At 43.5% G+C, this 13910-nt stretch overlaps 2 protein-coding genes across 8 annotated transcripts in view; one reads left to right on the top strand and one right to left on the bottom strand.

The window, feature by feature from the left end:
* The window catches only part of IVNS1ABP (influenza virus NS1A binding protein), a 19471-nt gene extending 15076 nt beyond the window's left edge, over positions 1–4395 (top strand). For all 3 annotated transcript variants that reach the window (XM_054833057.1, XM_054833054.1, XM_054833055.1), the window contains exons 9-15: positions 473–599; positions 1145–1369; positions 1526–1647; positions 1838–1964; positions 2052–2183; positions 2337–2510; positions 2995–4395. In XM_054833057.1, coding sequence (XP_054689032.1) covers positions 473–599; positions 1145–1369; positions 1526–1647; positions 1838–1964; positions 2052–2183; positions 2337–2510; positions 2995–3248 — 1161 coding nt within the window. In that variant the 3' untranslated portion in view covers positions 3249–4395. The remainder of the gene's footprint in view (positions 1–472; positions 600–1144; positions 1370–1525; positions 1648–1837; positions 1965–2051; positions 2184–2336; positions 2511–2994) is intronic.
* A 65-nt stretch (positions 4396–4460) lies between these two features.
* The window catches only part of SWT1 (SWT1 RNA endoribonuclease homolog), a 39758-nt gene continuing 30308 nt past the window's right edge, over positions 4461–13910 (bottom strand). For all 5 annotated transcript variants that reach the window (XM_054833048.1, XM_054833050.1, XM_054833052.1 and 2 more), the window contains 3 exons: positions 13069–13135; positions 12308–12372; positions 4461–6465 (listed from right to left, as the gene is read on the bottom strand). In XM_054833048.1, the coding sequence (XP_054689023.1) occupies positions 6360–6465; positions 12308–12372; positions 13069–13135 (238 nt within the window). In that variant the 3' untranslated portion in view covers positions 4461–6359. The remainder of the gene's footprint in view (positions 6466–12307; positions 12373–13068; positions 13136–13910) is intronic.

The following is a 13910-nucleotide window of genomic DNA, read 5'->3' on the forward strand; positions in this document are numbered from 1 at the left end:
ACTGAGGCGAAATTAATTTGTCTTCAGGGAATGAAGAGAATAGTTAATTCACTTCCAAATAGCATTATATAATTAACTCAAGTTCTAGAAGCAGAGCTTGCGAGAGAGGCTTCCAGTTTGTAGATCAAGTCTCTCCAAATGGGTGTAGGTTTTTCCTTGGATTTGAAAATGGTGCTGGTAATGCGTACAGTCTTCTAGGAATTAGAATTCATTTCTAGTCAGACAGCAGCAGCAGAAAGGTGCAGTCAGAGGATGAAACGAGTACCAAGATAAGATGTAGGGTGGGTTTTGGCCGCTGTTGCCGAGTAGGCAAGATGTTCTGTTGAAAATTTAGGTGTGCTATAAATGATGCTCTGCGGAGGTGGTAGACGAAGCCATTCTCTTGAATAGTTATGTATTAGCTCAGAGAAGCAAAGGTAGAAGGAGGTGTAGTCTCTGGCTAGGTTTCTGTAGCTGCCTTTTGATTTTGCAGAAGAAGCCACCACGTGAGAATGATCACAAGCAGATTAGTAGCAGCTCCTCTGGAAGCCTTTCTCCAAATGCTACTGTTCAGAGTCCTAAACACGAGTGGAAAATCATTGCTTCAGAGAGAACTTCAAGTGAGTAACTGGGGGAGGGTTTGTGTAAAAGATGCCTCTGGTGTTGTGTACCTACCACCCCTCGCTCCCTGGGGATCTCCTTCAGAATCTACAAGAAATGGAGAAGTGCTTTTTCTTATTGATGATGCAAGTCGAGTAATTGGCTCAGGAATTTGTGGGATGTCTTTAGCATAACTGGGGCCAAACTGGGATCACTTAAATCTCCATTCCCTATCGACAGGGCCGTCCCAGATCCCGGGGTGTGTATAACTTAACCAGAGAGTCCCAAGGAGATGGGCAGTGTCTGATCAATTCACAGAGCTGTTTGCTGTGTGCGTGCGAGGGGACCGCCTCCTAGCGCATCTTTAGATTGCTGTCTTATGTCCTTTGACCACTATGTTAATCATCTAAAATACCTATTTTTCAGTAACGCTCGGAACCACTAACCATGAAAAAAAAAAAGAGTTTTCACACTTAAAAGGGCAGAAGCATCATCAGAAGACCCCAGCTGGCATTCACCTAAAACGTTGTTATATTGATGGTCTCTCCTTTTCTCCTGACGACAGGTAACACCTACCTGTGTCTTGCTGTTCTGGATGGTGTGCTGTGCGTGATATTCCTGCACGGCCGGAACAGCCCTCAGAGCTCTCCCACGAGCACGCCGCGACTGTTGAAGAGTCTGAGCTTTGAGCTTCAACCAAATGATATCATAGAGAAGCCCATGTCTCCGATGCAGTATGCTCGGTCTGGCCTGGGCACGGCTGAACTCAACGGCAAGCTAATTGCTGCAGGTAAAAGAAGTAGTAACAATTCTTTTGATATCTTGGTCAGTTTGGTCCGGGGGGACGGTGGCTCTTAACTCTGTACGCTAGATTAGAGTCAGCGTTCTTCAACGTCAAAGCACTTGCTCTTTGGCCATGTGATATCCTCTAATCTTTTGCTTTTAGGTGGATACAACAGAGAGGAGTGTTTGCGCACAGTGGAATGCTACGATCCGCAGAAGGACACTTGGACGTTCATTGCACCGATGAGAACACCAAGAGCTCGGTTCCAGATGGCCGTTCTAATGGTGGGTGGCGGGTGGTGAGCCGGTGGGATGTGACACGATGTAAATGTGGGTGGGACAAACAGGGCAAACATTACAAAATGGTAGCAGTAAATGTGTAGCTGCAGTTAAGCAACTTCTAAGGTGTTAATGATTTGGATTGTTGGGCACTTATATGTGAAGCAGGTATATTATTTTTATTTTTTCCATGTAGGGGCAGCTGTATGTTGTGGGTGGGTCAAACGGTCACTCAGATGACTTGAGCTGCGGAGAAATGTATGAGCCTGAAATAGATGACTGGACTCCTGTTCCAGAACTGAGAACCAATCGCTGCAATGCAGGTAACACATCTGCAGTTGGCTGACTCTTGGTTTCATTTAGACTGAGTCATTTATTAGCTTACTTACTAGTCTTTCCTATATGAACAGGAGTCTGTGCCCTGAATGGAAAACTGTACATTGTTGGCGGTTCAGATCCTTACGGCCAAAAGGGACTTAAGAACTGTGATGTGTTTGATCCCGTAACAAAGTCCTGGACAAGTTGTGCTCCCCTTAATATCCGTAAGTTTGCTGTGTAGTTTGGGAGGGAGGGGGGAGAAGGGCGATTGCAAACCTGGAGATTTTAAATCCAAACAAAAAACTGGTTTAAACTTCTGCTGCTGTGGCGTGCTGTTAGCGCACGGCTCCTGTGTAACCCCTGGTGTTGGGTTGCAGGGAGACATCAGTCTGCAGTGTGTGAGCTGGGGGGATACTTATACATCATTGGAGGAGCAGAGTCGTGGAACTGCCTGAACAGCGTGGAGCGTTACAACCCGGAGAACAACACTTGGACCCTGATTGCACCCATGAACGTGGCTCGACGGGGAGCTGGAGTGGCTGTTCATGACGGTAGGCTTCTGCTCGCTGAAGAAACCTCTTGTGCTTGTTGAATTTTTCATGTTAAGCTGCAAGTAGAATATAAAGCTGTGTTCCTTCTCAGGGAGGAGCCAATACAGCAAGAGCCTGGCTATGCCTCCAATTTAATTAAGAACTATAACCAGAAGAACCCCAAACTCTTGGTTTTGTTTTGGGCCATTTCCTCCCACCCCAAATTTCCAAAATGAATTTCCAAAACATTGCCATGCAGCTTCAAAACTGCATCTGTCTGAATTTGGACTTTGCACTTACCCTGCAGTAACTTCCAGTCAGTTCTAATGCTCGAGAGAGCCCAAGCAGGTGCCTACTGTAACTTCAGCCCTGAGTAAGGCACAGGTTTCTGCAGGAAAACCTCAGGTTCCTCCATTTTGGCTTGGTTTGTCTCCCCAAAGACACTGCGTTTGGTGATGCAGCCACTGCTTAGCAGGAAAACACTCATTCGGTTTCCTTTTGACAGGAAAACTCTTTGTGGGTGGAGGTTTTGATGGCTCTCATGCGGTGAGCTGCATGGAAATGTACGACCCCGCTAAGAACGAGTGGAAGATGATGGGAAGTATGACTACTCCGAGGAGCAACGCTGGCATCACGACGGTGGCAAACACTATTTATGCAGTTGGGGGATTTGATGGCAATGAATTCTTGAACACGGTCGAAGTCTACAATCCAGAGTCAAATGAATGGAGCCCCTACACAAAAATTTACACGTTTTAAGTGAATTAAATTCCCTTTTCAAACTAACAGGCTTAGTGATGTAATTGTGTTTTAGTAGAGGTACACATGTGAATAGGGTTGGGGAGGGCATAGATGTTGCCAACAGCAACACAGAGCTTTTGCATATTGCATATTAATGTGCTGTACATATTTGTTTTGGAAAGAATATCAAGATGAAGGGGTTTTTGTGTATTTTAGAACTTTGTTTTAGGGTGTTTTTTTTTTTAAAGATTTTGAAAATAATGCAAGAGAAACGAGACTGGGCATATCATTTCAGGAGCTTCCCCCGGTGTTTGTCACTTTGCACATGAAATGACTTCTTGGAGGAGGTGGTCTTGGGACAGGAAGCATAAAGTTTAGGGGGGAATTGTTTTTTCATCAGGCCTTGTTTTCCTTCAGTAACTGGAACAATCTGTAACAAGAAGCCTTATTTAAATAGATATAATGGCTATTTTTTTTATTAAAAAAAGCTGACATGCCTGCCAATACCTTAACTTTTATGATTGCCTTTTTATAACAGTTTTTATATACTCAGCAGAGTATTTTATCTGTTGACATGAAAATGGCAGATGAATGGTTATTGAAGCAAAGAGACAACCTTGGAGGTGGTTGAGACTGAGAACTGATGGACTGCTGGACCTGAGCTGCTGCGCTTTTGCCTCTGCTACAGTATAGTAACGTAGTCCGGTATGCAGCACCTTCCTTAGCACGGAATGGAGTTTCTGAACATAACATAGCTGTGACTTTCTAGGATGGAAACATGATTTTTGGCTTCTAATATTCTGAGGAAAAAGCAGAGGGTGCTTTCTGTACGGCTGTTTTGTTACTGTGGGTGAACTAACCTTTGTACAACACACTTACCTGTGGGGATTTTCTCGTGGGTTTAAACTCTTGGCAATGAAAATACTCATCTGGTTAGTCTTATTTTTCTAATATTACAAGCTGAAAGTGTGATAGAACACACATAATTTGATTTCATATGTGCTCATAGTACTATGTTCACTTTCTCTATTCACCCAGATAAAATGTTGGTTAGGATGACTTGGTGTCTAATGTGTAGTGCTGCACATCTAACTAACTCCTGGTGCCAAAACTAGCACTGACTGCTTGCTGCTGCTGCAAACACATTAAAGGTACCTTCTGGAAATCCTTGCACCACAGGCTGGCTGCGATGTGTCCACGTGTCCTTTTCTTTAACAAGGCACCCTACAACATAGACCAGACAGGGGAGGTCAGGAGGGGTTAGGACAGGTAGAGTAGAGGCTGAGTAGAAACAGGAAGGGTGAAGGTCTCAGAGCTGTTGCCTTGAGGAGACTCCCCTCCTTCCAGGCTGCTTGGGAGCAGTTTACTAAATGCTCCTGTGTGCTGCTCCAGAGGTGAGATGAGAAAGGGGCCAAGTGAAGCTGAAGAAAAAGCCTGTAACATAGTGGTGAAAAGAAATGGCTGGTGCTGTTTCTCACAGCAGAGTCAGCTGAGGTCCTCAGCACTAATGAGGGAGCTGCAGGAAATGAAGCCACCAGCCATGGCACTAATTTCTGCCCCCAGCACAATCCTCATTTACTGCTTTGATGCAGGACACTCATAATGGACCACAGAGAGGGGGCAGGAGCACACTACTCCATCTCTACACCAGACCAAAGGAAGGGAGTGATTATTGCCAGCTGTACAGCTGGGGGATGTCACTGGGAAACAATAGGTGTCAGCTGTCTTCCCCACTGTGTACTTAAAGTGCAAGTGAGCTACCACAGACACAGCAGGTGCTTCAGCTGTCCCAGCTCCCTCCAGTTACTTCTCCCACAGGGATGGAAGTGGCCCTTACTGCAGGAGCAAAACTCCCTTTAACTCCACCACCCCTCCCCTCTGACTTTCCACTGTCCAGGGCAAGAACTGCATTCAACTTCCATCCACAGTAACTGGGCAAAGTGAGCCCCGAGGTGATCAGAGACACTGCCCCATAGAATCAACTGCTGTTTACTGTAACAATAAATTAGATTTTTACAATGAAGATTTTACAAATACATCCAAAAGTTGATATCAAAATAAACACTGGGAGAACTCTGTCAGTGATCTCATCTCTGTACAAATACATACATAAAAGAGGTAGCTCGAAAGGCCACAGTAGCATCAAAAATGGCTTTTGGAAAGTTTCATCCACTTCAAGCAGTTGTGGGAAGCAACAAAGAATACAGTCAGACAGAGATGGCACCGGGAGAGCAGAGAGGAGCCACAGAGACCAACCCCAGCAAGAGCAGGGGGGCAAGAGAAGGGCGAGGAGGTTCCTGCTGGATGAAGATGAAGGGGGTATCAATTGACAATACCCACTGTGGTAAAAGGGAAACAGTTTTCTGTTACGCACACAGACATCGTTACTGGTTTCACTGCTGTCAACAGGGCAGAGAGGTTTCAGCAAACACAGTCACATCAGGTATTTTGACAGAAGCACTAAGAGGTCCAGGATAACACACCTGCATGAGGGTGGGGGGGGGGGTGGGTTGGTTTGTTTTTTTAAAAACAAGCATCAATCCATTCCTTTCCCCATTCTAGATCCTCTCCAAAGCCTTATATAGCACACTACATAGGATACATACATCACACCTGCATTTCAGTCCTTCACATCCATGGGGGTAGGAACCATCACAGGCGCTTGGCTTTGTGTTCAGCTGCTTTCCTTTCAGAGCCCCAGTATCCCAACACGTTCTTCTTCCTCGCTTGTCACATCTCAAGTCCAGCAAAATAAAGGTCTTCCCCAGGTTCTCCCACACGGCCAGTTCCCAACCCAGCTCCTAACACAAGCTGAGGGAATTCGCAGCAGCAGCAGCCCAGCACATCTGGTTGCCAAACCCTCTGCAGCAATCCAGAGCCCCTCACTTGAGAGAGAATTCTATCACCTTGTGCTTCTCAGCAGAAATTCTGAGATTTAATGTACATATGTAACTAGTGGGTTGGGTTTTTTTTTCCTTCAACTCAAATGCAGAACAGCACCATCAAGAAAAAGGCGGTGGATTTTTTGGCTCCTTGAGTATTTCCTGCACACCCCCAGAGGCGTTGGGCTTTGGTTGGACAAGGAAATCAGAGCCGCAAGCGCTGCAGCCCCAGACCTTGACCCAGGCATCACAGCCAGCCCCTGTTCTTGGCTTCCATCTGAACCGAGGCATGACACTGCTTAACCGTGTGTTCCAGCTGGGCCAGCTGGCAGCATCCGACTTCCAGCCTCTCCCTAGGGAAGAGAAGATAGCAACCGTTATCGGGACGCAGACAGGAATCCTTCAGCATGTTCCTTTAAAACACAACTCCAAGGATTTCTAATCCCACGCCTTAGCTCTGCCAAAAGCAGAGGATACTTGGTACCTCTGGCAATCCAGGCGTGTTTTTAATCTTTACAGGGCAAGATGAGGTTTATTACAGAGCTGGCGAAGCACTGCCTGTTCCCAGCTGTATCCCACGACGACACCCTGCATAAGGAACAATCCGAGAGCCACCCAGCAGACACGAGTTCAGTCTTAACCCAAAACTGAGCCTTCAACTGATAAAAAAATATTCCTAGTTTTTACTGAACGTGTTCAAGCTGAAAGTCAACTACGCATTGCCTATAGGTTTATGTGTTGCAGATAGAAACAAGTTCTGTCCATGGTCAGAATCTGATTTGGGGCTTCTGGAATAATCCGAGTTGGGTTTGCAGCTAGTCCTGTTCCTCCCACACCTGCCCCACATCTGGAATTTCTCCGATCATCTGTGGAGCATCACCAGTCAGAGACAACATCTTACAAGCCTGTGCTCCTACAAGTTAAATATTGTTTAAATTAGCTGCTCCCAAAGGGCCTTGTGGTCACATATTCAATATTGGACACCTGCACTGAGAAAATAAATACTCTAAGAAACATTTTTTTGGGAACAACACACCCCCAAGCGTGCCTTTACAACAACCACAGCAATTCCTTGTTTGGACCATATGGTGGGCTGGCAAGCGCTGTTGCATTTTAAATAGCAGCCACTCTGGTTCGAACCAAACACATGAAAAATTGCCGAAATACCTGCTCTTGTTTTTCTATGTGAACTTGGAATTCAATGGTAAAATGGTAAGCAGCAAGAAAAAAAATTAACCTCATTTCTATACTTTGCAAGCACATTTGCTATTGCACTTGGTGAGAGAAAAAAAATCAACCACAGAGAAGGCAGCTGAAGTCCAAGAGTTTAAAAACTGACCTTGTGCATACATAAGAATTGTTATTTTAAACAATCAGAGATGTTTATGTTCTTGCTTGTATAAGCACGACGTGGAAGAGCTGTAGAGATTCCCCTTCACCTGCTCTGCTGAGGATCCCCACGCCCTCGCAACAGCACCTGAGAACCTGACAGAATAGCGACGCATTCTCCCCTGGGCCGTTTCTGGTATTTGCAACCAAACGTAACCTCCGAGGAGCAGCACCTGCTAGGAATTGTTTGCTGCTTTCCTACTCAGAAAGTGGCTACAAAGCTTGAAAGCAGTTGCTTTGCCTCAAACTACAATTTAATAGGATTTTGAACTAAAAAGAGATATGGCAGAAGACAAACTATGCAGATGTGTATAATCCAAAAGGCAATTTCCATCAAACCCAAGAAGCAGCAGTGACTTCTGCTCTAAAGCTGCTAAACTCAAGGATTTTATACAAACACCTTAAAACAGCCAACCCGCAACTCAGCAGAAAGGCAGAGCTGCTTTTTGCTTTTCATTGTATTACGTAAAAGGAGTTTTAAAAAATAATCAGCGTTGGAAGGTCATCTGTATCAGCTTTCTTGACAGAATGGGCATTTTGAAAGGTTGCACTCAAACCGCCTTTCATATATTTACACAATGTATTCACACACAAAATAAATCGCTTGACTCCACTGATGTATTATTTAGACTTTTGTTTCAAAAGAGGAATCTAAACCTGATTACACAGAAAACATTCTGTAACTTTGGTTTTCCAAAAGATACTTTCTCAAAAGACTATTTAAAAGGTGCTCCTCAAAAAAAAAAAAAAAAGAAAAAAGTAAAAAAAGAGGAAAAAAAAAAGCAAGGTTGAGTCACACAAGCACAACTTGATGGCTACCAGACCAGCCTCTGAAATAATTTCTTTTTACTACACTGAGCACACATTTACACATGGCGTTTTCCTTAGGCCTGTACTGATGCACAAATATACACACCAGCTAGATTTGTTAGGGGTTTGTGGGGTTTTTTTCACTTATCAACTTCTTTTAATGTATGTATACATTTTTAAATACAATTCAAACTAAGGGATGTTTTTAAAAGGATACACACTATACTTGCCCAGTCCTTTTTGCTCTCACAAGTAACAAACTTGGCCGATCAGGAGATGGATTCTATGACAAAGCGCAGTCTAAACGTATAGCATTTCTCCAGCAATAACCTACAGCGCTGGCACCGAAGAATGTCCATCGAGCGCCATTCATCAGCTACAAACTGCGCCTGGACTCAGTTTCGACACCGGTGAGCGAGGCGGTGCTGGGCAGCCAGTAGTAAGCACACACAGTACTTACTCGGGCTATTGGTTGAGCCCACGTACAGCACGACAGCGACCACCGGGACGCCTCGGCAGAAGGAGTTGTAACCCCCCAGCAGCGAGTGCCTCGGCAGTTTTCCAGAAGAGCTCTTAAAAACTAGCGCAAAGAACCATCTCGGCTGAGACAAGAATGTTTCATTGTCCTCATCTCAATTAAAATTTTCCCTGCGTTCTTCTAGGGGCCACCAGGTAACAGTTAAAATGGTAAATGGTACAATACTACACGCAGACTTTTACACCCAAGACCAGTGCAATCAGCTAATTCAAACGTAGTTACTACAGTAAGCAGAGATAACATTGAACGCGTCACAAGAGCTTGTTTCTGCACCCTCAAAACCACAACGGTGGATACTGGATTGCGCGTAACTTCCACGGAAACGCGTGCGGGTGTGGGACACGCGGCTCTGCCAGGCTGGCGGAAGGGGACGCGGCGGGGCACTGGGGAACAGGAAAGGGCTGAGGAGTGCCCTCCCGAGGGCGGTTTGCTGCGAAGGAGATGCACCAGGTGGAACAGGCAAAAGAGCAGTGTGAAAGTCACACAGAGCTTTCCAGCTATCTACTTGGACAGCCAGACCTCCAAACAATGTATTTTCTTAGTTCAGACAAGATCATAGGTTTAGCAAAACAAAGTCTGAATAATTCTTTCTACCACTTACCCTTTACATCAAATTGTCATTTATTAAATGATACAAACTGTTCACTGCTTGACAGTGAAAATTCAAAAGCCTTAGATAGTACTAAGTCAGTAATTTTACATCTTCACATTAGTTGCTTGCCATAAAAACTAGTGACCTGCCTGAAACTCTTCTTGCAGTCCGGCAACCCTACTGCCCGCAGCGCACACCTGAACGGGAGGGAAGGGCGGAAGAAACGAGGCCTTTAACTAAATCTCCTTTAACCTGCCCAATTCTTCTGCTGAAGCCGCTCAGGACTGCGGCATGTTCCCACTATTCAGAAGGGTAAAAACCCCTCCTTCCAATGCAGAAAGATTCACCAGGCTACGGTTTTCCCAAGCCCGCTTCATCAGGTCTGAGGAATCTGTACTGTCGTCACCACCTTTGTGTGATCCCATCTCTGGGATCTACGGCCCTGTCCCCCCCAGCCACGTTAACTCTGACAGATCTCACGCAGTACAGTCGGTATTTTTTGTCCTGTCGCAGGGCTCTGCCCAGTCTCTACCAAAGTAAGGACAGGGGAAGTGTGGAAGCACTGGGGGGGGGAACCCCAAACCCACACCAGAAAGGGAGAGGTCTTAGGTCAACGGGACTCACATCTACGGGAGGAAAACTGGAATCTAACAGGCAATTAGTGGGCAAGTTCAGGGAAAAAAAAAAAAAATCACATAAGTTTCTGATGGAAAAACTTGTTGTGTGACTTTGCTGAAGATGCAAAAAATTGTTACAGCGGATCTCGGGGGCAAGGTCAGTCTTTTTGTTCCATTTACATCCTAAAGATCTGGACCCTCATCCTTGGCTGGCACCTTCTAAACACTCCTGTGACACCAAAGCCGACAGTACCACCGAGAGGTCTGAGAGCAGCGAGAACTGCCCGTGCAGCTTTGGCTATCTGGCTTCAAGTAGTCCCTTTCCTTCTCCAGAGGGACACCGTAGATCAACCTTTTGAGACAAGAGCATCTTTGGTGTATCCTGAAAAAGGAACAGCCGGAGTACAAATATTGAAGAGGGGAATTTACCTCCCAAAGAATTTGGAGGCCAGGTTGAAAGAAACACGTTGGCTGGTAACTGAAGCAAGGGGAAACACTCTGTTCAGCATGTTTCTGCCAAAGCACAAGTAGCTCGGCCTGCCTTAACGCGGTCTCCTTTCTGTGCCTTTGGAACATCTCCTGCTAATGGAGTGCTTTTAGAGCCTCATTTAGCACCTCTGCTTTATTAGGTGGAGTCGTATTTTATTTCACTTCTGTAACACCAAATAGCTTCGCTGCTGCAATAACCGAGACCAAGAATCAGACGTAAGAAGTCCTTTGAAAATCTGTGGATTGAATTTATAGCAACAGATCTTAAACTTTGCTTCGCTTGCTCTGTATGTTTTCAAAGGACATCACTTACACATAACAAAAATGTCACCCTCACCCTGAACCACTCATCCAGAAAATGAAAGTTCTGCTGAGAATGTGGTTTTGACCACGAAATCCACCGTGGCACGCAGAATTCACAACTGTGCTCCAAGTTTTCGGGCCATTTGATAATGTATGGACCCAGGGACACCGTTTAAACATCAAACTGCCGTTCCCTGGCTACCCTCAGCACAAGTCGATGGCCGTATGGACGCTGCAGATTTTATACAGACAACAGTGGAGATGTCCACACGTTTGGAAAAGTGAGAACTACCAAAGTGCTGGTCACCAATCCAAGCCAGTCAAGCTTCTAAACTCCTTTTCTCTGCCGATACATAGACTGAATCGCTCCCTCCCTGCAGTAACTTTTCCCCCTGACCGAAACAACTTGCGCTTTCAAATTCACCAGAGATTTACAAAATCAGTATCAATCCAGAGAAAGGAAAGCATTTTAGAATAACTTGACTACTTGGATTAAAATAATCTGCAAGCCTTTTATATGGCTGACAGAACCATTTACAGCTAATTCATACCCATATAACAGCAACATCAAAGAAAATATTTACCTTTTATTATCCACTTAAGATTTATTAAAAAAAACCCCACCACATTATGGCATTTTAAAAACTTCACAGAACCTGGATTTACAAGCCCTCAATTACACAAATTCAGAAAGAAACCTTTTAGGAGCCAGAAACTTTACCATAAAGAACTGTAAGGCTTGCACGACACTCAATTTTAGATGAATGTTTTCAAGGCCTTTAATTCAGCTGTACAACAGAACATCTATTTTCCTGTGACTGAAGTGTAAAAAAAGCATCCTAAAATGGAAACAAGTACTTGGAATCTTACATTTCTTTCTCCTTTTTTTCTAAGCGTAGTCACAAATTGCTTAGGAGCATACAATGGCTTGATTTATGACTTTAATAATGATGGCCACAAAGTAGCGCAGCCACTGCGGATAGGCCCAGCTTTCATGGTATAGTTCAATCACTTGAATTGCCTTGAGAATCGCAGGGGTTTTGTTCCTCTGCTGATTTAAGCAAATTTCTCATAATAACGAGCTCTGTTACAAGAAGTACCTCACCAAACCAGAGTTTCAGTTACAACCAAATTCATTTAAAGGCAACCTCATACTCTAACGTCCCTTGCAATCCAAAACTGGCAGAGGAAAGAGAAACCGGCATCTCACCTCAAACAGCCGAAAAATCACTATGTAAATGCTAATGGTTCATCTCTAATTTAATTTCTGTCCTCTCCCACTCTGCTGTAATGGGGGGGGATGACAACAAAACATCCCCACTAATCTTCCCTACGCCCCTCCTACAATGGTGATTTTTTATTTATCCAAATGATTTCTTTTACAGTACTTTGGTTAATACAGTACATGCTAAAATGCTGTTTCAAAACCCGTCCGATGTGGTCAGTAATTGGCTTACCGATATCTCTCTTGTGAAACACACTCATAAAGCTCCTCAGCAGTAAATTTTATACTGTTATTTATCTAAAACAAAGAACAAAGAATTAACATAGTAATTTACCATTTATCACATATTGATTAAAATTATACAGCTGGTAAAACAGATCTGGTTAATGTATTACCTAACAGGCTCTTGAGTTGAGACAGTACAGAAAAAAGTCCTGCTATCTATTATAAAATCAAGTATTATAAATTAATAATCAGGATTGTACATAATGGGAGCGATAGATATCGCTCCAGCTCCATTTTCTAACAACTTCTGCACAAATCTAGAAGACTTTAAATAATTCTTCTTCCCCTCTTAATTTACCCAATAGTTCTATAGCAAATGAAGTTCTAAGTTGCATGAATTCCATCAATATAGTCAGTATTTTCCATAGGAGCTACCTCACGCAATGTACTCGCTCTCTGGGTCAGGGATGTTTCGGTGACTTCAGCTTCAAGGGTTTTTTACTCTCGACAGCGAGTCACAACAAATGAGCGCTCAGAAAAAAAAAAAAAAATCACACAAGCAGCTCAAGTAGTGGTAAAAATTTGAATAACTTTTGGTAGGTGCCAACTAAAAATATGTTATTTAATAAATAAAATCTAATAAGTAAGAGCAATCTTCAAAATTCTAGCTTAGTGGAAAAATAATGATGAGATACCTTATAACTACTTTAATGGTTTTTGTCAGCTACTACAGCTATTACAGTTTTTTATTTAAAGAAAACTTCATACCTCGTTGCTTATGAGGAAGTTATAGAGGGTCCAAATATCTTGGAAACTACTGGTTGGGGTCAAAATTCTGAAAAAGAAAAGTTTGGGGATTTTAAGCAAGTATAAAAAGATTCTGTGGAAGAGTTAAAAAAATATAGTCAGAAGTGCTTCATGGAAAAAAAAAATCTAATTACTTTCTTTAAACAAAAAGAAAATTCTGATCTTTGAAGAATTTTCCCTTCCACCCATCCCTTTCGACTCCTTTAAAAGAATTAAATGAGCTTATTATTGCTGTACGGACTTTCTATGAAGGTTTTTCCTAATTAAAAATTCAACTGATGTTTTTATGAGCAATCTCTCTATATAGACGAGAAGAAACCCAACAATAATTAAAAGCCTTTTGTTTCACATAAGCAATGCCTGCTGTATTAATGCAGAGCAACAGAAGAGCGACACGCAATACAAAACTTTCCCACACTAGCTAAAGCTTTAACTCATTCCCTCCAGCATCAAAACGTACAGCTCAAACGCTACAATTTACACACCTTTTTTGTTACTCCTAATAATATTGGGTGGGAATCGGTTCTTAAGACGTGAAAACGGAGTTTGACGGCTGAAGAGAGATGTTTTTATGAAGAACCATGTGAACTAGTGATTTATTTAGCCACGAATGCACACAACAGGCAGCAACACTTGGGTCTTTCCCGAAATCTAGTCCTTGTTCACCACGTTCCGAGTGGAGATTCCACCCGCAGATGGATCCTTTCCCGCAAGGCTCCGAAAAACATCCAATAAAGAAGGGATTCTCTCAAAAATTAATTATCCTAATCAATGTAAGCAGATGTAATTCAGTTATACCTCAG

This window comes from Grus americana, chromosome 8, assembly GCF_028858705.1.
Source record: "Grus americana isolate bGruAme1 chromosome 8, bGruAme1.mat, whole genome shotgun sequence".
Lineage (NCBI taxonomy): Eukaryota > Metazoa > Chordata > Aves > Gruiformes > Gruidae > Grus > Grus americana.